Below are 25,496 nucleotides of genomic sequence, written 5' to 3'. Positions count from 1 at the left end.
CAGGAGGTGTGTTGGGTCATTGTCTTGTAGAAAAACAAATGATAGTCCCACTAAGCCGAAACCAGATGGGATGGCGTATCGCTGCAGAATGCTGTGGTAGCCATGCTGTTTAGGTGTGCCTTGAATTCTAAATAAATCCATTGCTCGTGTTTCTGGGTTCAAGCAAGTCTCTTCTTCTTATTGGTGTCCTTTAGTAGTGGTTTCTTTGCAGCAATTCGACCATGGTCTGTCTCCTCTAAACAGTTGATGTTTCTGTACTTGCTTTTCGTCTCCCAGAGTCTGTCCTCATAGAATCACATTGTCTCCTCTGAAAGTTGATGTTAAGATGTGTCTGTTACTTGAACTCTGTGAAGCATTTATTTGGGCAGCAATCTGAGGCTGGTAACTCAAATGAACTTATCCTCTGCAGCAGAGGTAACTCTGGGTCTTCCATTCCTGTGGCGTTCCTCATGAGCGCCAGTTTCATCATAGCGCTTGATGGTTTTTGTGACTGCACTTGAAGTAACTTTCAAAGTTCTTGAAATGTTCCGTATTGACTGGCCTTCATGTCTTAAAGTAATGATGGACTGTCATTTGTCTTTGCTTATTTGAGCTGTTCTTGCCATAATATGGACTTGGTCTTTTACCATTATAGGGCTATCTTCGGTATACCCCTTACCTTGTCACAACACAACTGATTGGCTCAAACACATTAAGGAAATAAATTCCATAAATTAATTTTTAAGAAGGCACACCTGTTAATTGAAATGCATACCAGGTGCCTCATGAATCTGGTTGAGGGAATGCCAAGTGTGCAAAGCTGTTATCAAGGCAAAGGGTGGCTATTTGAAGAATCTCAAATATATTTGGATTTAACACTTTTTTGGTTACTACATGATGACATGTGTTATTTCATAGTTTTGATGTCTTCACTATTATTCTACAATGTAGAAAATAGTAAAAAAATTAAGGAAAACCCCTTGAATGAGTAGGTGTTCTAAAACTTTTGACCAACTAACCTGTACCCCAGCACATTGACTCAGTACCGTTACCCCCTGTATATAGCCTCATTATTGTTGTTTTTTACTTTAGTTTATTTTGTATATGTTCTTATTAACTATATTTTCTTAACTGCATTGTTGGTTAAGGACTTGTAAGTAAGAATTTCACAGTAATGTCTACACCTGCTGTACCCGGCGCATTTGACAAATAAAATGTGATTTTACCTTATTAGGATATAATTTGAACACTGTAACTCTCCACTAACAGGGTTCTGAGTGATGTAAATATAGTTTTAAGCAGTTGTACCCAGGCTGGTTTAATTCAACCTGTTACTGACAAACTACACTGGACAAGTCCAAACTGTCTCACTGACACAACTGAAGAGCTGAGAGGTAAGAGATTGCTCTGCCATATTCTGTAATATGGAAACCGAGTGGGAGAATGATATGGATTTTATTTAATGATTAATTAAGCTATTCTAATTGTAATCAACTTCCTGAGTTCCCAACCTTGATATTGGGACACTATAACACTGGTCTGTGGCTATCAATAAATGTGCATTGGCCTTGATGTCATCTCAGCAAAATCCACTGACTCACCATCTGATGCCACGACAGTGGTTGTCACTCACTTACGTGCTAACCTAACCTGCGCTGTTGATAAGACGCTTCCTTGACAAAACACATTCAAAAGTTAAAAAGCCTACCAAAATAACAGGTAAATCCATTTTTCATAATTTTTTAGGTACTACATATTGTAATGTTGCGGGTAAATATAGCATGTGTTGTCACTGGAATGTCTTGTTGTGTAGTGAAAGCTAGGTAATGAATTTGTTACCTGTCTCCACATAAATTAATGGGATATTTGCTAACGATAGCTAATACTAGCTAGCTCGCTACAAACAATGGCTTTTTGTAAATCCTCCTATTAATGTCAGCAAGCGAGCGTCTAATGGCAACTATTTTGTAATTGGAGGCTAAATTAAATGGTAATACTAGTAGAAGATAGCTACAGTAAAGCTAGCCTAGCAGTTCAGATTCGCATAAGTACAAATAGTTAAAAATATATAGTTTGTAAGGTTTCAAAATAAAAACATTTGGCTATCTATTACATATACACATACATATATATTAGCAATTTTTGTAAATCTGTAGCGCTTTCGGGACGCTTGCTCATTGTTTTGACCTTTCAACTAGATTCCAACGCTGAAACATTCACAAATAAAATATTTTGATAATAATGTTCTATTATATCGCGAGATATTGTGGTTTCCACTAGATAGTCAATTTTGACCTGGGTGTGCTATCGTACAAAAATAGTTTTTGTTGTCGTATTTTATCTTAATTTAAGATTCGGGTTAGCAGTGTGTTTAAGGTTAGGATTATGTGTAAAATCACATTTAGAAGATACATTTTAGAAATAGGCGGGGGTTTTGACTTTGTGGCTGTGGTAACTAGTGACAACCCAATGTTTTCGCGCTTTTAATAACAAGTGAAAGCAATTTTGGATACCAAAAGTTGCAAGGTCCTATTTTCATCAGTGTGGTAGCAAGGTGCATTTAGTATTATAACACATTTTGCCTATATAACTAGCTTATTTTAAATCAAAACGATTTAAATTAAAGTGCATTTTTAAAACCTCTCAGTTCCATTTATGGTGAAATATGCCTAGATAATACAAAACATTAAAACAATAATTCTAAATAAATTCTAAATAAAAGTAAAAAAAACAAGTAATACAGGTCTACATGTTTTCTGACCTGCAACCTTATTAACCTTTGGAATATTTATGTTGATTTGGAACCCAAAGTGTACTGTCCTGGTGCGTGTCGTGGCATAAAAGTATTTAGTCTTCGGAACATCAGATAAACCTAATGATGTGTCTTAGTTTCCATGGCTGTGACTGTGAAGCGCACTTGCTTGGCTGTATTTTTTCCTCATGTTTTATTAGGCCATTTATAAGAAGGTGGCATAAGGTATAATAAACCAATGCAGCAATAATCACCCTTTGAAACTTTAAACCCTTCCATAAACTCCTTCTTATTCCCCTGCTTCTTCCGACACCCCTTCTCTTCTGGAGAAGCAGCTCATCCGGAGGTCCTGGTTCGAGGATGTGGACGACCACTATAGCACGATGCACCCTGCCGAGCATGCGCAAGCGAAGCTCCGTTTTGGCCTGCCATGCCTTGAGGGCTGAGGGTAGGCCTAGATGGGCAGTTGCCACAGCTGCCACCTCTCCATCTCCTTCTCTTCACCTGATCTGGAGGCAGCTCTGTGGGTATGGGACCCAGGCACCCACCCCGCTCCCCTCCACTGCTCTGGGGAACAGCCCTGGGGTGAGGCAGGTCCGTGCCCTGGAGCAGGAAAGGCAACTGGAGGTGGAGTGGGAGGACAGCAGGCATAGCATGTACCCGTACACATGGCTGAGGGACAACTGTCAATGCCCGCTGTGTACCCTGCAGTCAGCCCAGGCCCGCAGCCTGCTGCTCTCCCAACTGGACATCCACACTGGGGTCGACCGGGTCCAAGTCATTGACAACAACAGGGTAACAGATCTTGGATCAACTTATCTTTCCCCAATTCTAAATGTAACCATAAGGAGGAAAATGTAAAACTTACCTTATATCAAGTGTCAATCTAATGGCACTCATCTTACTCCACTTAAGTTAATTTCGTACAGAACAAAAATATAAACACACCATGCAATAATTTCCTCAGATTTACAGTTCATATAAGGAAATCAGTCAATTGAAATACATGTATTAGGCCCTAATCTATGGATTTTACATGACTGGAAATACAGATATGCATCTGTTGGTTACAGATACCCGAAAAAATAAAGCAGGGATGTGGATCAGAAAACCAGTCAGTATCTGGCCACCATTTGCCTCATGCAGTGCTACACATCTCCTTAACATAGAGTTGATTTAGGCTGTTAATTGTGGCCTGTGGAATATTGTCCCACTCCTCTTCAATGGCTGTGTTGAAAACCGCTGTCATAACATGTCGATCCAGAGCATCCCAAACATGCTCAATTGGTCACATGTCTGTTGAGTATGCAGGCTATGAAAGAACTGGGACATTTTCAGCTTCCATGAATTGTGTACAGATCCTTGCGACATGGGGCAGTGCATTATCATGCTGAAACGAGGTGATGGCGGCAAATGAATGACACCACAATGGGCCTCAGGGTCTTGTCACGGTATCTCTGTGCATTCAAATTGCCATTGATAAAATGCAATCGGGTTCATTATCCATAGCTTATCCCTGCCCAAACCATAACCCCACCGCCACCATGGGGCACATGGTTCACAACGTTGACATCAGCAAACCGCTCGCCCACATGGCGCCATACAACTTGTCTACATTTGAGAGGCCGGTTAGACATACTGCCAAATTCTCGAAAATGACATTGGAGGTGGCTTATGATAGAGAAATGAACATTCACTTCTCTGGCAACAGTCTGGTGGACATTCCTGCAGTCAGCATACCAATTGCATGTTCCCTCAACTTGATACATCTGTGACATTGTGTTGTGTGTCAAAACTGCACATTTTAGAGTGTCCTTTTATGGTCCCGAGCACAAGATGCACCTGTGTAATGATCATGCTGTTTAATCAGCTTCTTGATATGCCACACCTGTCAGGTGGATGGATTATCTTGGAAAAGGAGAAATGCTCACTAAAGGCATGAAAACAAATTTGTGTACAACATTTGAGAGAAATACGTTTTTTGTGCGCATGGAAAATTTTGGGGCACTTTTTATTTCAGTTCATGAAAAGTGGGACCAAAACTTTACCGGTTGCGTTTATATTTTTGTTCAGTGTAGATGGCAATATTGTTGCTAGTGTAAAGGATTTCACGCTGCTTACCAGTTGGCGCAACACGAGAAGCTAGCTTTTCACTGGCGCAAGTGGGGACACTTTAGGCTGAGGAGCAAGTTTCACACATCCACATGTGCTACATTCACTCCTCAAACTTACTCAACACCGACCCCAGTGTTGAGCTGAGCGCAACTGTAGATCAGTCACTAGGCACCACTGAGTCACTAGGCACCACTGTAAAGGACATCACGCTGCTTGCGTAGCGAGTACCACTTCCTCGGCTCATACCCGGTGCGAACTCGGGACCTCTGCCTTGCTAGCACACGTGACCGCCTTCTTGACGCGTCTCAACAGTCGGCAACACACAAAAAGCTAGCTATGCGCTGGTGCAAATGGGGACACTAAAGGCTGAGGAGCAAGTTTTACACATCCCCATGTGCTACACTAGTGTGAGCTGCCTTTAAGGAAGGCTTAACCAACCTCTGTGGTTGCCCTCAGGTGTCCATAGTGTGGCCGGACAAGCACACCAGCGAGTTTGACCCAGAATGGCTGAGGAAACGGTGCTTCTCTCCTGCTGCCAGACAAGCTCTACAAGAGGAGCTCTTCCTCAACAGTAAGACTATTACGCCTAGGACTGCTATATGGCAATTTCCCCACTGTTGCTGAAAGTAGATATTCTGGAATAAATCAGGATAAATCTTTTGTTTATTTCATTATTGATTGTGGTCCAATCCCAAACTGGTAGGGCCTATATAGTTTCATAGCTGTTAGTTCGGGTTGAGCATGTGTCTCTGTCTATTGAAATTGACTGCTACAGTACAGTACATGCATACATACATTGCCAATTCAGTCATGCTGACAGTGTCCGTTCTAGTCTGGTGTAGCAGTAGCTGACTCCTGCGTAACTTTGAAGACCCATGAGATAAAGGATTTTCGTTTTTGAAAATATCCCTTAAGAGTTTATCTGAAAAAGAAAATAATGGTCTGTGCCCTCATACAGTACTTAAAGCAAGAATCCTGCAAATTCCAATGTTTCTTTTTGATTGGCATTTTCTTTGTGCAATACAAACTGAATTTTCAGTTGTTTAAAAAACATATGCTACAGGCTACAAGTAATTTAGAAAACCATTATTGATATTAAGGGTTTTTACTGTTTTTAGGGTTTTTACAAGTTATCTAAATGGTCAGCTGGTTAGCTAAGGGTTGAGTACAGACTGTTAATCTTGAATATGTGTAACATCCAAGATAACATTTCTGTAATATCTGTTGCATATCCAATAGGTTTCATGCACCCCCCCCCACACTCACACACAAACACACGGTTATAAACTAAGTTTAACATCATTGACATTATTAACATAGTTGATAATCTGTTCTCTCTAAAACTGAGCAGGATGAATCTAATCACACGCCGTTAAAAAACGTAAATACACTTCAATGCACCCGAGTGTACAAAACATTAGAAACACCTTGCTATTATTGAGTTGCACCCACCAGGCTCACTTCGTCAGGGCATGGACTCTACAAGATGTCGAAAGCATTCCACGGGGATGCTGACCCATGTGAACTCCAATGGTTCCCACAGGTGTGTCAAGTTGGCTGGATGTCCTTTGGGTGGTGGGCCAGGAAACCTTTGATCGTGAAAAACCCAGCAGCATTGCAGTTCTTGACGCACTCAAACCGGTGCGCCTGGCTCCTACTACCATACCCTGTTCAAAAGGAACTTAAATATTTTGTTGTCCATTTACCCTTTGAGTGGCACACATAGACAATCCATGTTTTAATTGTCTCAAGCTTAAAAATCCTTCTTTAAACTGTCTCCTCCCCTTCATCTACATTGATTGAAACGGATGTAACAAGTGACATCAATAAGGGATCATAGTTTTCACCTGGATTCACCTGGTCAGTCTGTAAAAAAGAAGAAAAAAAAGCTGTGTAAAAGTGAAATGAAAGCTGTAGCTGCATTTCAAATGAGGAGAGACTATTGTATGTCCACACGTGGTCCTGAAGGACCCACAGGTTTGAGTGGCTCCTGCTTTGTCTCCACTCGAGTGATTTAAAAGCAGTGTGTCAATAGCAACCCCCCCTTCTCCACTCTCTCCTTTAGTACAAGTGTAAGAGGTCCCCTTCCCCACACACACACACTTTGTCAGTGCAGGGTTTCTGTTCTTCCACGGTTGCTAGCTCGACACCAGGAGTGCTCCTACCAGACAGAGTTTAGCTCATGTTCTGTCTGGCTCTGTGCTCTTTCTTTTTCTCTCTTTCTCTTTCTCTTTCTCTTTCTCTCTCACACACACACACACACACACACACACACACACACACACACACACACACACACACACACACACACACACACACACACACACACACACACACACACACACACACACACACACACACACACACACACCAGCCCCCCTGTCTCTGGGTTTAATTATATCCTCCTGAGGTCTGGTCTGAAATTCCTCCTGCCGAAAAATCCTGGAAAAGTTTACATTTTGAGATGGATGGATGGTGAAATAATGTTCACATGTGGAAGTCTTGTTACTCAAGTTTAGTTCACATCCCTACCTAGCTCCCTATAGCTCTCTCTTTCTCTTTCTCTTTCCACGCACATATATGGGCCTAGTTTTGAACATCTGTATGTTTTCCCAGAAGATGGGTAAGATTGTGAAAGTGTAGCACCCGCCGAGGTCAATATGATATGAGGTGTTTTCAGACTGAATCACAACTCACTTGTTTTTTGTCCTTTAGTGTCAGTAGGAATTAGGAGTTTCCCCCTAACCATTTACTTAAATAAAACATATTTATATTTAGACAGCATAGAAATGAGATTTGGAGAATGGACAGTATAGAAGCTGGATTTGAACCCCCGCAGTTGAGGGCACATGTAGTCCGGAGGCGGCTGTGTTGACCATTAGACCAACCTCCGGGTCCACATGCCCCAATCCTTTCCAAGGATATGGTGTTCCCCAGACACGGCTGCTTCTGTCAAAGTGTGCAGCCTGTCAATCTCTAGCCCAGAGGATGCCGCTTTCACACGTAGACCAGACTACATCGCTGAGGTATGCAGCGGCTGTATGTGAAATAGCTTAATAACCTGAGACCTTCGGCAAGGGATAAAGTCTGTGTGCAGTCCTGTACAAATCCCCTCTTCTGCCTCTGCCATATGGAATACTGATTATAGGGAGGCTTAGTGGAAGTGGATGCTTAGAGACACCATTTTGAAAGCCAAACTCAACTCTCTCTGCAACTGAGGGGACCTTGTTCTGACCAGTCAAGCTATTCAAATAGTAGGCTATTTGGCATTTTTGAGCCTGCCTGGAGTGCCAGGCGAGTGGGGTTTGCACTTTTGAGACTATTCCATTGGTTATATTATGCAATGTAAGCTCAGTCGAGCACAGCATTAGTGTTTTAATTATTTCAAGTAATATTTTAAACCCAGGTCTGGTTCTGACCTCACTCAATCATCTAGGCTAGAGCTTGAAGCCATAGTGTGTGTATAGTATACAAACAAACACTCAAAGACTTTTGTGCACAGGGAGATTGGAATCTACAAGCAGTGTTTGTCATCATTATATTTGTTAGTGTTTACACTTCCTGTTTATCTTACCGAGGGCCTTAGCAACCGCGAGTTGTTTTGCCTTCTTATTCCAAAGTCATTTTAGGAATGGTACCGTAGTCATTTTCGTTTCCGAAACCCTTGTCTTGGAGATGTGGCTTTGGGGGCTGTGGATCTGATTCAATCATTTTATGGATCTGTTTCAATCACCCCTCCATGGGAAATATTGGATAGCGCTCTTATATTGAAGTACAGTGGTAAGAAAAAGTATGTGAACCCTTTGGAATTACCTGGATTTCTGCATAAATTGGTCATAAGTCAAAACAGACAGTCTGCTTAAGCTAATAACACACAAACAAAATGTTTTCATGACTTTATTGAACACACCGTGTAAACATTGTGAACCCTTGGATTTAATAACTGGTTGACCCTCCTTTGGCAGCAACAACCTCAACCAAACATTTTCTGTAGTTGCGGATCAGACCTGCACAATGGTCAGGAGGCATTTTGGACCACTGTTTCAGTTCAGCAATATTCTTGGGATGTCTGATGTGAACCGCTCTCTTGAGGTCCGCCACAGCATCTCAATCGGGTTGAGGTCTGGAATTTGACTGGGCCACTCAGTATTTTCTTATGCTGAAGCCATTCTGTTGTTGATTTACTTTGTGTTTTGGGTCGTTGTCCTGTTGCATCACCTTACTTCTGTTGGGCTTCAATTGGCGGACAGATAGCCTTACATTCTCCCGCAAAATGTCTTGATAAACTTGCAAATTCTTTTTTTCCGTAGTTGATAGCAAGCTGTCCAGGCCCTGAGGTACCAAAACAGCCCCAAACCATGACGCTCCCTCCACCATACTTTACAGTTGGGATGAGGTTTTGATGTTGGTGTGCTGTGCTTTTTTACTCCACACAGTGTTGTGTGTTCCTTCCAAACAACTCAACTGTAGTTTCATCTGTCCACAGAATATTTTGAACTTTAGACGTGCAGAAAAGTGTTTTTTTTTTGGACAGCAATGGCTTCTTCCGTGGTGTCCTCCCATGAACACCATTCTTGTTTAGTGTTTTACGTATCGTAGACTGTTAGCATGTTCCAGAGATTTATGTAAGTCTTTAGTTGATTTTTCTCAGCCTCATTGAGCATTCTGTGCTGTGCTCTTGCAGTCATTTTGCAGGACAGCCACTCCTAAGAAGGCTAGCAACAGTGCTGAACTTGATCCATTTATAGACAATTTGTCTTACCGTGGACTTTTAGAGATAATTTTGTAACCCCTTCCAGCTTTATGCAAGTCAACAATTCTTAATCTTAGGTCTTCTGAGATCTCGTTTGTTGGAGGCATGGTTCACATCAGGCAATACTTCTTGTGAATAGCATACTTACATTTTGTGAGTTTTTATAGGGCAAGACAGCTCTAACCAACATCTCCAATCTCGTCTCATTCATTGGACTCCAGGTTAGCTGACTCCTGACTCCAGTTAGCTTTTGATGAAGTCATTAGCCTAGGGGTTCATATACTTTTTCCAACCTACGCTGTGAATGTTTAAATTATGTATTCAGTATAGACAAGAAAAATCCAATCTTTTTTTATTTTATTTTACTAGGCAAGTCAGTTAAGAACATTAAAGAACAAATTCTTATTTTCAATGACGGCCTAGGAACAGTGAGTTAACTGCCTTGTTCGGGGGCAGAATGACAGATTTGTACCTTGTCAGCTCGGGGATTCAATCTTGCAACCTTTCAGTTACTAGTCCAACGCTCTAACCACTAGGCTACCCTTTGTGTGTTTATTAGTTGAAGCAGACTGTGTTTGTCTATTGTTGTGACTTAAAATATGATCTGATCTTCATCTATGACCAATTTATGCAAAAGTCTAGGTATTTCCAAAGGGTTCACATACTTTTTCTTGACACTGTACCTCCAACAGTAGTGTAGTTATTATTACCATTATTATTAGGCATTATCTATCTAGACCTACATTATTAACATTATCAGTACACTCTTAGAAAAAAGGGTTCCAAAAGGGTACTACTGTCCCCATAGGATAACCCTTTTTGGTTCCAGGGAGAACCCTTTTTTAGTTCCACGCAGAACCCTTTTGGGTTCCATGTAGAAACCTCTGGGGAAAGGGTCCTACATGGAACCCAGAAGGGTTCGACCTGGTACTAAAAATGGTTCTTCAAAGGGTTTTCCAATGGGGACAGCCGAATACCCCTTTTAGGTTCCAGATAGCACCTTTTTTATTTTGAGAGTGTAGTAGTCATTACCTTCTGTATGTTTATCAAATGTTCCATCGTGCCGCCTCCTGTGAACAGTAATAAAGCCTGTAAACTGCCACTATTGTGTCCTTAAGGCCTCTTTGAACGCTTGAGGAGGATAATGATTATCCTCGGTGAGTGATGTGGTGTTCTCACTTTCTGGCTAGTGTACTTTGAGCCTTTTACCTACCGTGAGGTGACGAAGCAGTGTTGGCTGGCTTACCCAAGAGGCCACAGTCTTTTCTCACACATCTTCCACTGGACTCTTCTCCACCGACTGCTGCCAGTAAATGTGTCAACACCTTTACTCACTGTCTGCTTGGTCACGACCATAGTGCCTACTGATATATGCATGCACCACTTTTCAGTTTTGAATTTCTTTTAACAAGTTATGTTTTTTCATTTCACTTACACAAAGTAGTGAATGTCCATTACATGAAATCCAAATAAAAATCAATTTAAATTACAGGTTGTAATGCAACAAAATAGGAAAAATACCAAGGGGGATGAATACTTTTGCAAGGCACTGTATAATACTCTCATCAGCTCTAATAGCAAACTGTCTGAATGTGATGATAATCTGCACGACTGGGCCTCAGTTAGTCCTAATGGAACTTGATTGGTTCCTCCTCATCCAAACAGCAGCTGATATGTCTTTCCTTTGACTTAATGGGAGTCTGGATCTTCCTTGACTCATGAATGTAGAATCTATGTGCTCTTGTGGCGATGCGTGAGAACACATCAGTTTAAAAAAAACAAGGCCCCTGAAAACATAGCTGTAGTGGTGCATCAATGGAAAAACACGCATCTTTCCCCAAACCTCACCATTTCCATATACACACACACTGATTGTCTATCAAGAAGATGAATCTCCCCGCTGAGCACATGCGCGCACACACACACACACACACACACACACACACACACACACACACACACACACACACACACACACACACACACACACACACACACAGTTGGATGTGTGTGGTATCCTAAAGTGGATGTGTAACCAGGCCAGCGCAGCACAGTACAGCTCAGCTCAGTTCAGCTTTACTGCTCAGGAGAGTGAAAATGATATTAAACATCTGGAAGGACTGAATAGGTGTAAGCAACATGGGGAAATTCCATCCAGCCCACCTGAGGGCTAGGTCAAGCTATAATCAGAGGGGCAAGCTATTATTGCTGACTCCTATCCAAGTCTTCCAGATCTATAAAAAGTACCATGGGGCAGAGGTAGGAATTAGGGGTCGGTTTGGATTTGGTCATCAGAGTCCTTGAGCGTTCCAGTAAGAACACTGTATACACTGTGTTATTAAAGCTGAGAAGGCAGAGGTGGCTCTGTGGTGCAGGTCTCTCCATTAAACAGAGAAAGGTTAGTTTGTTGTATTGGACGGAGGGTGGGAAGCGTTCTCCAGAGAAGGACTAGCTGTGCCACGTCAGTTTAAGACAGACACTTTGTAAATAAGACTATAACAGCTACAATGTGATACACTGCAGGTGACGTGTGTGTGTGTGTGTGTGTTTATGTGACTTCGCTTCTCACATGATTGGATGCAGGATTGTAGTTGTTTTGAGGAAACCTCCGTATTCCACTAGATGTTAACATTCCTCCGGCCGATATACCACACAATTCCATTCATCTAAAATGTCAGTACAGCTGCAAGCTTGTCCTGATAATTATAGTGGGCACACTCACTGGCCTCAGCCCCCTTTGCAATGAAAGCACTGATGAATTCCACCATGTTTGTGAAGGCCTTTACAACACATACAATACGGCGTCTAATTCCTTCAGTCGAAACAGAGGGGCGTCAGAAAGACTGAACTCCACAATTTGACCCTCTGAGGAAGTTGATCTAGTGGATTAGAATTGTGAAAGACCCTGCCTACACACAAAACAGCCTTTTGGAGAACCACGACTCAAGTAGAGCGTTGAGAGAACTTCCAGCTCGAGAGGAGAGCAGACAGAGAGAGGGTGGGGGATGGAGGAGAGAGAGCGGGTGGTGGGGGAGATGTGGAGAGAGAGAAAATAAGAGGGAGAGAGACTGCCGTCAGCAACAGGAACCGCAGCTTCAGGTTCTCTCGTCTGGAAAAGCCACAGCAGCAGACCAAGACCAACGGAAGGGAGGAAAGGCATTATGCACACATGAATACACTCACATAAACGTGTGTGCATACACACACTTCCATCAAACAGAAAGATAACACATAATACGTACACAAGCATAATAGTGTCACATAAAAACTCCTGGGTTCTAATACACATACATACTAGGACCGACACAGGAACTAGCTCTCTCAAAACACACAATCTCAGGCTGCGTGTGTGTGTATCTCAGTTAACCCTGGCTGAAAACTATGTAAGAGTCAGGGAGCCTAATCGCTAATTGGCTTGGTGGACCAACGCTACACGTTCCCGGAAATCAGAGCAGCGATTTTGCGCTTGGTGAGAATTTGAGTGTCAAGCATTACACGGTAATAACCGAGCAGAACGCTCTGGGCCCTGCACCATCTGAACCTTCCCAGCCCGGGCCCACTGCCCAGCCAGCCGCTTTCTTACCCCATCCATCATCCACTAAAGGGCCTACCTGGGTTTAGCTCTCTCTGCTCTGATTCTCTCTATGCTCCTTTCCACTCTCCACTTTCTCTCACTCTCTTCCCTCTCAATTTGTCTCTCTCTTCCTCTCATTTCCTCTCTCCTTACTCTCTTCTCTTCATTTTTCTTGTCTCTTAAGGATTGAAAATCGATTTGTTCAAAACGTAACAGTGAAGGTAGTGAGTACTGGTCTTGAGTCAAGTCAGGAGATAACCAGCCACGTTTACCAGACAAGAAAATGTCCACTTACAGGGGGGGAAGGCAAGTTCAGCCAAAACTCCTAATTTGATATGACATGCTTTTACCTCCGCTGTTATGGCTTACTCCGTCATGTGTGATATCCAAAACCTCAGTGCTGTCCCTGAATCACCGTTCTGCCTCTAGCCAAGAACTTTATGTCCTCCTTTGTGTGCAGATACATACTAGCTGTCAAATGCTATCTATGGGCTAGTCTGATTTCACGGGAGTACTTGGAACATTATAATAATGGAAGGAACTAGCCTATATTCTAGAAGTTACCCATACTTCAACCTTCTCTTCATCGGTGACCCTCAACATCAGCCAGCCTTTAATAAAGAGTTATTTAACTTTTTGACCTATGCTACAGTTTTTTGGGGGAGATGACAGCGTGAGGGGAGATGTAAAAACCTGCTGTGGGTTAAGTCATCAGTATCAGTGAAGGGTATCATTGTATCTCGATGACTCATTGTTTCAGCTGAAAAGGGTCAGGATCATTTCCCAGGGGTGGCAATCAAGCTGCAGCTTCTTCCTGCATAAGCCCCTACACACACAGAGACTCCATGCGTTACCATAGCTATACTCACGGAGCAAAATCCATTGACTACGCCACACAAATATTTACGTCAACTGAGTTGATGCAAAGTCAAGCTTTCTAACATCTGACTTGCTTTTGTACTCCACTTAATCCAGATGAATTGCCACTGAAGAGGTTTGTTGTACCCCCTTGGTTTGTTTTTGAATAATTAATTAACACTAACTTTGTACCCCCCCACACACACACACACACACACACTAAATGTGCTCGGCAGCTGTGTCTGCAATGCAGGAGCCACTGGAGAGAGCCTCTATGGAAAAAGGGCTGAAGCCAGCTGGGTGCGAAGCGAAGCAGTGGGAGGCTTTTTCCACTGCTGTCAGTCGAGACATGCAGACTCTTCTCACCCCTCTCTCCCCTTCCCCTTCTTCCTCACAGAGTATTCCAACCGTAGCGAGCTGGCTTCCCTCCCTCCCTCCTATCCCTTGGAGGAAACGTTTCATGGACACAGACACATTATTTACAGACAGTACAGACTGTGTCCAGGAGCATTACACATATTGCCGTTAGAGTCCATTGTCCATTGACAGACTGTGGTTTCTGTTCATGTGTCCATATGGTTGTGGCAACCTGAGCTGTCCTATACCAAGGCAAACAAGCATTGGTAGAAAATGGCCGAAATGTTGTATTGCAAAATGCTTACGTTGAAAAATTCCGGAGATTTACCAAGTTTTCAGAAATCCTGCTTCAAGGATTTTCAGTTGAAGGATTCCCTCCCTACTCATCCCCTCCTGATTCTGGGGAACCTCCAACTGGAATTTCTGAAAAACCTGGGAACTTTGACAAACAATGATACAGGACGGTATAATACAGACTATATGATACAGACTATACAGGATGATACAATACTTTAATGAAGTGCATCTATCTCCTTGGCTCACTCAGAGCGTATGTACTGGGACTCAGAGCTACAGATCCCCACGGCCAACTTCGAGGAGGTCCTCCACGATGACAAGGCCGCCCTGGCCTGGCTGCTGGCTCTACGCCGCGTGGGAATCGTCTACCTGAAGGGGGCGCCGGTGGAGCAGGGTCAGGTGGCCCGCCTCAGCCAGAGGATCGGGTACCTAAGACTGACGTTCTATGGGTGAGAAACCATGCCCTCTGACTGTATTAGCTTCATACAATCTTAAGCCAAACCACGGGCACACAATTTCTAAAAGCTCTGCATTTTCCACACAGCTTTATATTTCCACTGCAGCAGATTCATTAGGGTGCGTTTGAACTTTGCCATCATGTCTCATTTTCCTAAATATCCTAATTCTAGAAACCCATTGCTACTCTCAACTATCCACTCCTTTTGTATACTGAGGATAACATGGACAGCGTGGTTAAACCAGACTGAACGCTACGCTCACTATTGTTGCCATCAGTCTGGATTATCCAGAAGTGGACATGCAACCTAACTTTATGGACATGCAACCTAACTGAGTTTTGGTAGGTAGGCCTCAGTCCAAAATTAATCCAGGGGATGTTAAACCCGAGGTATTACCCAATACATTCAATCAAATCAAATAAAAAAATTCACATGCGCCGAATACAACCTTACCGTGAAATGTTTCTTTACAAGCCCTTAACCAACAATGCAGTTCAAGAAATAAAGTTAAGAAAATATTTACTAAATAAACGAAAGTTAAAAAAAATCTAATCAAATGAAAAAATAATTACTTAACAATAACGAGGCTATGTACAGGAGGTACCGGTACCAAGTCAATGTGCAGGGATACAGGTTAGTCGAGGTAGTTTGTAAAGTGACTATACATTTATAATAAACGGAATAGCAGCAGTGTAAAAATAAAGGGGGGAGGTCAATGTAAATAGTCCGGGTAGCCATTTGATTCATTGTTCAGCAGTCTTATTGTTTGGGGGTAGAACCTGTTAATGAGCCTTTTGGTCCTAGACTTGGTGCTCCGGTACCACTTGCCGTGCGGTAGCACGGAGAGAACAGTCTATGACTTGGGTGACTGGTGTCTTTGGCAATTCTTTGGGCCTTCCTCTGACACCGCCTAGTATATAGGTCCTGGATGTCAGGAAGCTTGGCCCCAGTGATGTACTGGGCCGTACACACTACCCTCTGTAGCGCCTTATTGTCAGATGCCAAGCAGTTGCCGCTGATGCAACCGGTCGCGATGCTCTCATTGGTGCAGTTGTAGAACTTTTTGCGGATTTTGATGACCCGTGCCAAGTCTCCTGAGGGGGAAAAGGTGTTGTCATGCCCTATTCTGACTTACATGGCGGTAATCATTTAGGCAGATAACCTTCACCTTCTTGGGCACAGGGACTATGGTGGTCTGTTTGAAACATGCACGTATAACAGACTTGGTCAGGGAGAGTTTGAAAATGTCAGCAAAGACACTTACCAGTTGGTCCGCGCATGCTTTGAGTACACTTCCTGGTAATCCGTCTGGCCTCGCAGCTTTGTGAATGTTGACTTGTTTAAAGGTCTTGTTGATCTGTGATCACACAGTCGTCTGGAACAGCTGGTGCTCTCATGCATGCTTCAGTGTTGCTTGCCTTGAAGCAAGCATAAAAGGCATTTAACTCGTCTGGTAGGCTCGCGTCACTGGGCAGCTCGTGGCTTGGTTTCCCTTTGTAGTCTGTAATATTTTTCGAGCCCTGCCACATCCGACGAGCGTCAGAGCCGGTGTGGTAAGAGCGGTTACTGAGGTGGTATATCCCTCAATACCATTGGATGAATCCCGGAACATATTCCAGTCTGTGCTAGTAAAACAGTCCTGTAGCTTAGCATCCACATCATCTGACCACTTACGTTTTGATCTAGTCACTGGTATTTCCTGCTTTAGTTTTTGCTTATAAGCAGGAATCAGCAGAATAGAATTATGGTCAGATTTGTAAAATGGATGGCTAAGGAGAGCTTTGTATGCGTCTCTGTGTGTGGAGTAAAGGTGGTCTAGAGTTTCTTTTTCCATCCATCATGTGACATGCTGGTAGAACGGATTTAAGGTTGCCTGCATTAAAGTCCCCAGCCACTAGGAGCACCGCTTCTGGATGAGCGTTTTCTTGTTTGCTTATGGCCTTATACAGCTCATGAGTGTGGTCTTAGTGCCAACATCAGTTTGTGGTGGTAAATAGATGGCTATGAATAATATAGATGGTGTGGTCTACAGTTTATCATAAGGTATTCTACCTCAGACGAGCAATACCTCAAGACTTCTTTAATATTAGACATTGTGCACCAGCAGTTATTGACAAATAGGCACACACTCCGCTCCTCGTCTTACCAGATGTAGCTGCTCTGTCCTACCCATACACAGAGAAGCCAGCCAGCTCTATATTATCCGTGTCATCGTTCAGCCACGTCTCGGTGAAACATTAGAGATTACAGTTTTTAATGTCCCGTTGGTAGGATAGTCTTACTCGTAAATCGTCCAGTTTGTTTGCCAATGATTGCACGTGGGCCAATAAAGCTGAGGTTGGAACAACAAGCATCCCACAGCCAGCAGTTTAGCCCAGGTCAGAGGAAGCTAACAGCTGCGAACCAAAGCAAGAGACATGTCATTAAAGAAGCTGCAGTTTTTATTTATTGTAAAGAAAAAAAAAAAGAATTCTTCCGCAATCAACAACCCAAGAGACACAACATAAAACCAGGGCACATATTTGCATATATTTGAGCACAGCAACTCCATGCCAAGAGCAAAGAAGACACCTAGTATAATTGGCATACTATTTTAACAGCATCCATTTAACAAATGCTAGAAATGTAGGACGATGAATAACTTTTTCCACATCCTGTTGCTCTTGAACCTTTTTAATGTTTCCAAAGACAATGACTTGGTCCTTAGTTCTCAACACCTTTTGTGATTAGATAATTAGTTAATAATCACTAATAACAGGCCTTTCTTAAATTTTTCTCATTCCTTCCTCAGACACACATGGCAGGTGCAGGACAAATCCCAGGCTAACAATGTGGCCTACACCGCTGGCAAACTCAGTCTCCACACTGACTATCCAGCACTGCACTATCCACCTGGAGTGAGTAGACAGGATCCACCGTCATCTCCGTGAAATCTACATTAATCCTCTACTTTCCCACTATCAGTCAGACAGCTGAGTCACATCTGGATAAAACACTCTTGTGCACGCACACGCATATATTTAAGCCGTTTACTGCACACAGTCCCCACCCCCCATATTTTAAGATGTATGTATCCTGTATGGGATGGCTGTTAGCAACAGTACTAATATCCTGTATGGCTGGTTGCAGGTGCAGTTCCTGCATTGCCTGAGCCAGGCTGGTGAGGGTGGGGAGAGTGAAGTGGTGGACGGCTTCCACATGGCAGAAAAACTGAGAAGAGAAGACCCAGAGGCTTTCAGGACCCTCACCTCCCTGCAGGTGGACTTCACCGACACAGGGTCCGACTACTGTGACTTCATGGTGCAGTCCAAGAACCACATCATAGAGTGAGTGAGCGCCACACCATTAAAATACATAAGACATGGATGCATTGGCCTGTTTTTTTGCACACATAATAGCCATCATTCAGCTTACATATTAATGTGACTTGACAGGAGGTCAGTCTAGAACTGCTCCAGGTTGCACACTGACCAAAATACACACGGATATGGACACTCACTCACTTACATTCTCAAGATTATCTCAAAGCTACATGGATGTGATTTAGGAGCATGATGGATATGTGTCGCCATCTGCTGCTCAGAATGTAAACCGCAGAATCAATGTATAATGCACAACCTGCAACCCATGTTCACTCTAAGGAGCTGTGCGTAGAATAAATATCAGCCCGTGCAGAGAAGCATGAGATTGAAATTCACACAACTTTCTAGAGTTTTCCCCTTTAGTTAACACTCAACATTTCACTCTACTGTGGAAATTGTGCTCGAATCAACCAATATTAGCCACTTTCAATGTAACATACAGAAACAAAACGAACTATGCAAGACTTAATATGCTAAACTAACTGTGCAAGAGATTTTCTTGTAGGAAGAGCGCATTGGAGTAGGATTCAATTGCATTGACAGGCACGACTCAGGCCCATACTCTAGATAGACCAGTGAACCATAAACAATCAGAGCTGCAGTAGGCCTATATGCAAAAACATTGCCATATGGATCTGTTCCATTTACTTTGAACTGGACTGTGTTTACAGCGTGAGCAGTCGTGAGTAGATGCGCTTGTTTTTACATCAAAGCGAGAGTTTATGTAGCCACTTGTGCACATTTGTTCATATTCTTTGCTAGTTAGTGAGTTATTATCCCAGTTATAGCCACTTTTTTGTTCAGCAATGGGGGACTGGTTGCTTGAAGCAAAAACACAAAATTTGCGCATTTCTAGCCATCTTTGAAAAGCAAGTCAGGTAAAGAGCTTGTTTATGTCTTAAAGGGGCAGTGTTATATTTTGAGATGGTCTTGAATAAGCTAAGTAGCCAATAGGTAGAGGGTAGCATACCTTTTCTGGTTATCTGTAAAGTGGAATGGGAATAATAATACATTTTATTTTTGGTTTCTTGCATCAAACCACACAACATTTTCAGTCACCTCCTTGTCTGAGGAACAAGTGGATAAACAGGTTAATGTCAAGCCTTGCATGTTTTTTTTTCTCCAAAAGTCTCATGGAATGTAGACCTACTTTGTACACCACACATTTGCTGCTACCGTAGGCTGAATGATAGACCAACTATTTACATGTTAAAATTCTCCATGGTTTTTTGATGGTAGGCCACTCTAATAGGCCTACATTATGATCAAATACCCACAGTAACCAACTTGGCCACTGTTAAAACTGTAACTTAAAGCGTTAAAGCCTCAGTGTTCACAGTAAACGTGCCCCGGAAGTTGCACAGAATTTTGCTCAGTGCCCAATTTTTTTTGAGGGAACATTGCCTTCAACTGATGGGTGAGAAGGTGATTTTAAGTGAGCAAGCAAGGTCACTGTGGGAATTTCTAATTATGGACACTGATCATTCTTATATGATTGTATCAGATATGAGCATCTGACACTTGTCAACTTGTTATGCAACAAGACCTAGATGTCCATCATGTAGTCATTTTCATAGTTTCTAAAGGTTGACACACACACACTAACATTGGCACCCCTCCTCTCTCTGAGCAGTGTTGACAGTGATGGGCGGGTGGTACGGATCAACTACAACAATGCCACCAGGGACTCTGTGCTGGACCTCCCCCTGCACCAGGTCCAGGCCTTCTACAGCTCCCTCAAGGCCTACATCCAGCTCATGACGCAACCAGAAAACATGCTCACCTACAAGATGGAGCCTGGTTAGTGTGTGTGTGCATGAGTGTGCCCCTTCAAGATTAGCAGTTCAATTGAAGCTTCCCTGGATAAAAGTTGGCAATAGGAATTGTATTGTAAGATTTTGCATGAATTGTAGTTACAAATGTTGTAGAGGTGGTAGACTTACCGTCTATGACTATTGGTTATCTTTTTTATATGGCATACTGAAGAGGCACTTGAGAGGTAGCCTATTTGTTTTAACTTTCATCTTGAAATATCTGTATATCATGGGTGAGTACTGAGTGGGCATATCCCTCCACCTCCTCCTGCAGGCGACCTGGTCACCTTTGACAACTGGCGCCTGCTCCATGGGCGGAAGAGCTATCTGAGCCACCCAGACCGGGTGAGACACCTGGAGGGAGCCTACCTGGACTGGGACGAAGTCATGTCTCGCCTGCGAATACTCTGCAAGTCTGTCAATGGAGAGAGCTAGACCCACCAAGCCCCCAGAGTGAGGCCTCCAACTATATAGAACAGCATCGATCTACAGCAGGGCTCTCCAACCCTGTTCCGGGAGATTTACTGTACTGTAGGTTTTCACTCCAACCCTAGTGCACCTGATTCTAATAATTAGTTGGGGTTGGAATTAAAACCTACAGGAGGGTATCTCTCCAGGAACAGGGTTGGAGAGAGGATTTCGGAGCGGGGAAAAGAGGCTAATATTCGAGTAGGCTACGGCTACCCCTGTGTGGGTCAAGATGGCTGCCAGTCTTTTGAACAGAGTGACAAGTGGGCAAAGTGCAAGAAGATGGGGTGAAATTTGAGGGAAAAGGGTTTAGCACTTCCGTAAATGAATAACACTCCTCTTCATAAGTGCTAACAGAGGCATAGAAACTGTATGAGTAGCATACATATGAACAATCTGTAATTTACTGTATGAAGCAGGTAGACTATAATGCCTTTGCTCCTAGGGTTATGAAAGTGAAAATATTTTCGTTATCTTTCGCTTTGCTCTAATCTATTTTTCTTGGCCTGTGTTCTGCTGGTCAAAATTTGGTAGCACTTCACTACATCTACTTCTCAATGTCTTAAGTTTGTGACATTTTCTACCTGTCACAATATAATATTGTGTCTCGTTCAGTTCCAGCCATCTAACCTTAAGAAAAAAGTGTATAGCAATAGTATTAGCCCCCCAAATCAATACGTTTTTAATAACTCTCTATACGTAAAATGTATGCACACGCAAAGTTCACTCCCTAAATGGCATAGATTATTTACATTGTTTTGTCAATGAATAGATCTGCCATTTGTCTTCAATGGAGGGCAACTTGCCCTCTACAATACATGTGCATGTTGAAAGCCACAAATATTGTGCAACTTGGCATTGTTCCAGTAGCAACAAATATTTGTTATTGTTTGTTACAATCATAGGTGTCAATTGTCTATTCTATATTACATATGTAGTTCATGCGAACAGCGCTCATTGTAATAATTTGTGGTGATGTTAATTTAAAAAAAGGGTATTGCATTAAATATTCACAAATGTTACTCTAGATTTCATTCTTGATATGTTTTCCAAATATATGTATGCACATTGGATGTGCTACATCATTTGTGTTCATCCAAACTGTGACATAATAATGACTTGAGACAAAATGGAGGGCTTTAGTTTTGACAACTTTTATTTTGATATTGCCAAAGCTGTACATGTTCTATAAATACTTTTTTTCACACCCATTTCAATTATTCCATCACTTTCACCACAGCAGCAGGCTAGCTACCACAATAATAGGGTTGGTTGGTTTCAAATACTCCCGTTTCTTAAGGTTCTCATATGTAACTAGTCTAAGAAACTATACCTAGTCTTAACTCTTGAGACCCTCATATTTACACCAGTGTTTTTATTGTCAATAATGAAATGCCTTAAATAATTGCCTCATGGAATTTGTAACTATGTTCCTTACACAAGCATTTCCTCTCTAAAAAATAAAAGCCACTTAAACATTAAAAACAATATCCTGATCATATAGCTGTATTATTCATATATTGCTGATCTGGAAAAACAATACACTGCATGTACACACTCAAACTGTGGGATTTACAGTTGGGCTGAAATGGGGCTAGAATGTATTTATTTCTCTTACCACAGTACTGACACAACATGAAGACTTAACGGACAAAACCATAACAGCAGGGCTTGATAGCGCAGCAGTAGGTCTAGAATCTCCAAATAGTGATTTTGCACTTATAAACAAGAGGTCATCATTTATTCACTTCAATAAATATGTAAGACAAGGAAGTCCTTTTTTAAATATTTTTTTTTTACATTCTTTGCACTTTGAAAGCCAGAATAGCTGAGATGTTTTATCAGAACAATGATCTGGCTCTGGCTAACTATGTAAAGTATTGCACATCTAGTGAATAAACCACACATTGTAAAACATTTTATGGTGAAATGTACAGCATTTTGCTTCTCTTCAAATATTTTTTTCTCCATAGTAACATGCAATTCAATAAAGAGGACCACAGACAAGAAATTTGACAGTAGAACTACAGTAGTTTAGCCTCACCGGGCAAGCTAAAGAGATACGCGCATCTTGGACCACACAATATATTTTGTGATCAAAAGGAACGAAACCTTTAAAAAGCTTTTACATGCAGTGTTTGATGCACCATACAGTAGTAGTATTTAACAGTAGTAGTATTTAACAAAGTGACACCCATCAGTACTAGAGTGCTTTTTAAACATTTCACTGGTTTGGACTTGGGACAGACTGGAGTTTTACAGTAATACCACGTAGCACATAGAATATTCATCACACGGTCGCAGAGTGGACAGGGAGGTTTGGTTGCTTTCATATCGACTTGCAGGGCTGTGCCTCACATATCCCTCCCCCTCGCCGTCTCCATCCCATTAAAAATCAACCAATGAGACCTTGGCAGCAGGCCAGGACGAGAGGACAGTCACAAAGAGGGGACAAAGATGGGGGACGGACGGACCAAGTCTCCCCTTGAAGAACAAGCACGTTTACAGCCAAGGCCTCAGGCTGGGCCTGTATGGGAGGAGTCTAGAGGACGTGACCTGGGTTGGGAAATTTTACGCATGATGCCACAGACCAGGGTTCACATATACATACATACATGCATATATAAACTCAGCAAAAAGAGAAACTTTTTCAGGACCCTGTCTTTCAAAGATAATTTGTAAAAATCCAAATAACTTCACAGATCTTCATTGTAAAGAGTTTAATACTGTTTCCCATGCTTGTTCAATGAACCATAAACAATGAACATGCAAATGTGGAACGGTCGTTAAGACACTAACAGCTTACAGAGGGTGGGCAATTAAGGTCACAGTTATGAAAACTTAGGACACGAAAGAGGCCTTTCTACGGACTCTGAAAAACACCAAAAGAAAGATGCCCAGGGTCTCTGCTTATCTGAGTGAATGTGCCTTAGGCATGCTGCAAGGAGGCATGAGGACTGCAGATGTGGCCAGAGCAATAAATTGCAATGTCTGTACTGTGAGACGCCTAAGACAGCGCTACAGGGAGTGAAGACACACAGCTGATCGTCCTTGCAGTGGCAGACCACGTGTAATAACACCTACACAGGATCGGTACATCTGAACATCACACCTGCGGGACAGGTACAGCATGGCAACAACTGCCCGAGGTACACCAGGAACGCACAATCCCTCCATCAGTGCTCAGACTGTCCGCAATAGGCTGGAGGCCTGTTGTAAGGCAGGTCCTCACCACACATCACCGGCAACAACGTCACCTATGGGCACAAACCCATTGTCGCTGGACCAGACAGGACTGGCAAAAAGTGCTCTTCACTGACGAGTCGCGGTTTTGTCTCACCAGGGGTGATGGACGGATTCGCATTTATCGTTGAAGGATTGAGCGTTACACCGAGGCCTGTACTCTGGAGCAGGATCGATTTGGAGGTGGAGGGTCCGTCATGGTCTGGGGCGGTGTGTTACAGCATCATCGGACTGAGCTGGTTGTCATTGCAGGCAATCTCAACGCTGTGCGTTACAGGGAAGACATCCTTCTCCCTCATGTGGTACCCCCTTCCGGCAGGCTCATCCTGACAGGAGCCTCCAGCATGACAATGCCACCAGCCATACTGCTCATTCTGTGCGTGATTTCCTGCAAGACAGGAATGTCGGTGTTCTGCCAAAGCCAGCGAAGAGCCAGGATCTCAATCCCATTGAGCACGTCTAGGACCTGTTTGGATCGGAGGGTGAGGGCTAGGGCCATTCCCCCTAGAAATGTCCGGGAACTTGCAGGTGCCTTGGTGGAAGAGTGGGGTAACATCTCACAGCAAGAACTGGCAAATCTGGCTCAGTCCATGAGGAGGAAATGCACTGCAGTACTTAATGCAGCTGTGGACCACACAAGGAACTGACTGTTAATTTTGATTTTGACCCCCCCTTTGTGCAGGGACACTTCCACTTCTGTTATTCAAATGTCTGTGGAACTTGTTCAGTTTATGTCTCAGTTGATGAATCTTGTTAAGTTCATACAAATATTTACACGTTAAGTTTGCTGAAAATAAACGTAGTTGACAGTGAGAGGACGTTTCTTTTTTTGCTTAGTTTATGTACACACACACACACACACACGGGATTTTACTTACAGGGCCATGCACAAAGAGTAGAGGGTATTTCTTGGAGATGTACAGGGTGCAAAGAGGAGTAGAGGTGTGTGCTTAAGTAGGTCAAGGATTGTCAGAACTCAATGGCATAGTGGGACCGAGATTCCACTTTGTTGCAGAGTGAGAGGCACAGGGGGTTTTGTGTGTGTGTGTGTGGGAGGGGGGGGTAGATTGGATGGGTCGTAGACTAGCTGGGCAGGGGTCTTGGAGATAGGAGCTTGGACTTGCCTTCTGCTTCCTTCCCCTTCACCGCAGCCACGTAGGAGAAAAGGCAGAGGACGGAGTAACAGATCTGGTGTGCCTGTTTGAGAGCAAGATAAAAAAAAGAGCATGAGGGAAGTGTAGCTTTGACATAGCTACTTGGGGCGTAGTCATACTACTTGTGCCTCCTTACTCTTTATTATTTGGTGTCATGGCTCTGTAGAACTTACACTAATCGTTTTATGAACAAAAAGAGGATTATATTATTTGAAAAAATATATATATTACATGCATTTTAGAAATTAAAAGGTATTACTCTTCAAAATTGTGTCAGGACATATACGCTATGCAGTACTGTTAAAACAGATC

At 42.8% G+C, this 25,496-nt stretch overlaps 2 protein-coding genes across 23 annotated transcripts in view; one reads left to right on the top strand and one right to left on the bottom strand.

Annotated features, from left to right (window-relative positions):
* The first annotated feature begins 1,617 nt into the window (after positions 1-1,617).
* Positions 1,618-22,309, top strand: LOC135546725 (gamma-butyrobetaine dioxygenase-like). The gene is made up of 8 exons (XM_064975373.1): positions 1,618-1,698; positions 3,064-3,526; positions 5,303-5,417; positions 14,936-15,134; positions 17,935-18,040; positions 18,273-18,469; positions 20,139-20,305; positions 20,594-22,309. Exons 2-8 carry the CDS (start codon positions 3,092-3,094, stop codon positions 20,752-20,754), a joined length of 1,380 nt encoding a protein of 459 aa, XP_064831445.1. The 5' UTR covers positions 1,618-1,698; positions 3,064-3,091; the 3' UTR covers positions 20,755-22,309.
* LOC135546615 (MAP kinase-activating death domain protein-like) overlaps positions 21,920-25,496 on the bottom strand; it is an 85,080-nt gene continuing 81,503 nt past the window's right edge. For 20 of the 22 annotated variants that reach the window (XM_064975185.1, XM_064975259.1, XM_064975204.1 and 17 more), the window contains one exon: positions 21,920-25,227. In XM_064975185.1, coding sequence (XP_064831257.1) covers positions 25,114-25,227 — 114 coding nt within the window. In that variant the 3' untranslated portion in view covers positions 21,920-25,113. The remainder of the gene's footprint in view (positions 25,228-25,496) is intronic. The other 2 variants (XM_064975222.1, XM_064975292.1) reach the window with 2 other exon arrangements.

Source organism: Oncorhynchus masou, chromosome 1 (genome assembly GCF_036934945.1).
Source record: "Oncorhynchus masou masou isolate Uvic2021 chromosome 1, UVic_Omas_1.1, whole genome shotgun sequence".
NCBI classification, from domain to species: domain Eukaryota; kingdom Metazoa; phylum Chordata; class Actinopteri; order Salmoniformes; family Salmonidae; genus Oncorhynchus; species Oncorhynchus masou.
Note: the sequence above shows the minus strand (reverse complement) of the source record. Positions and strands in the feature narration are given on the sequence as shown.

What these genes read in the sequence shown, in the direction of transcription:
- LOC135546725 (XM_064975373.1), top strand. Translation starts at nt 3,092, where the DNA reads ATGTGGACGACCACTATAGCACGATGCACCCTGCCGAGCATGCGCAAG. An exon ending in AAGTCATTGACAACAACAGG is followed by an intron (nt 3,527 to 5,302) that starts GTAACAGATCTT and finishes GGTTGCCCTCAG; the next exon opens with GTGTCCATAGTGTGGCCGGA. An exon ending in AGAGGAGCTCTTCCTCAACA is followed by an intron (nt 5,418 to 14,935) that starts GTAAGACTATTA and finishes TGGCTCACTCAG; the next exon opens with AGCGTATGTACTGGGACTCA.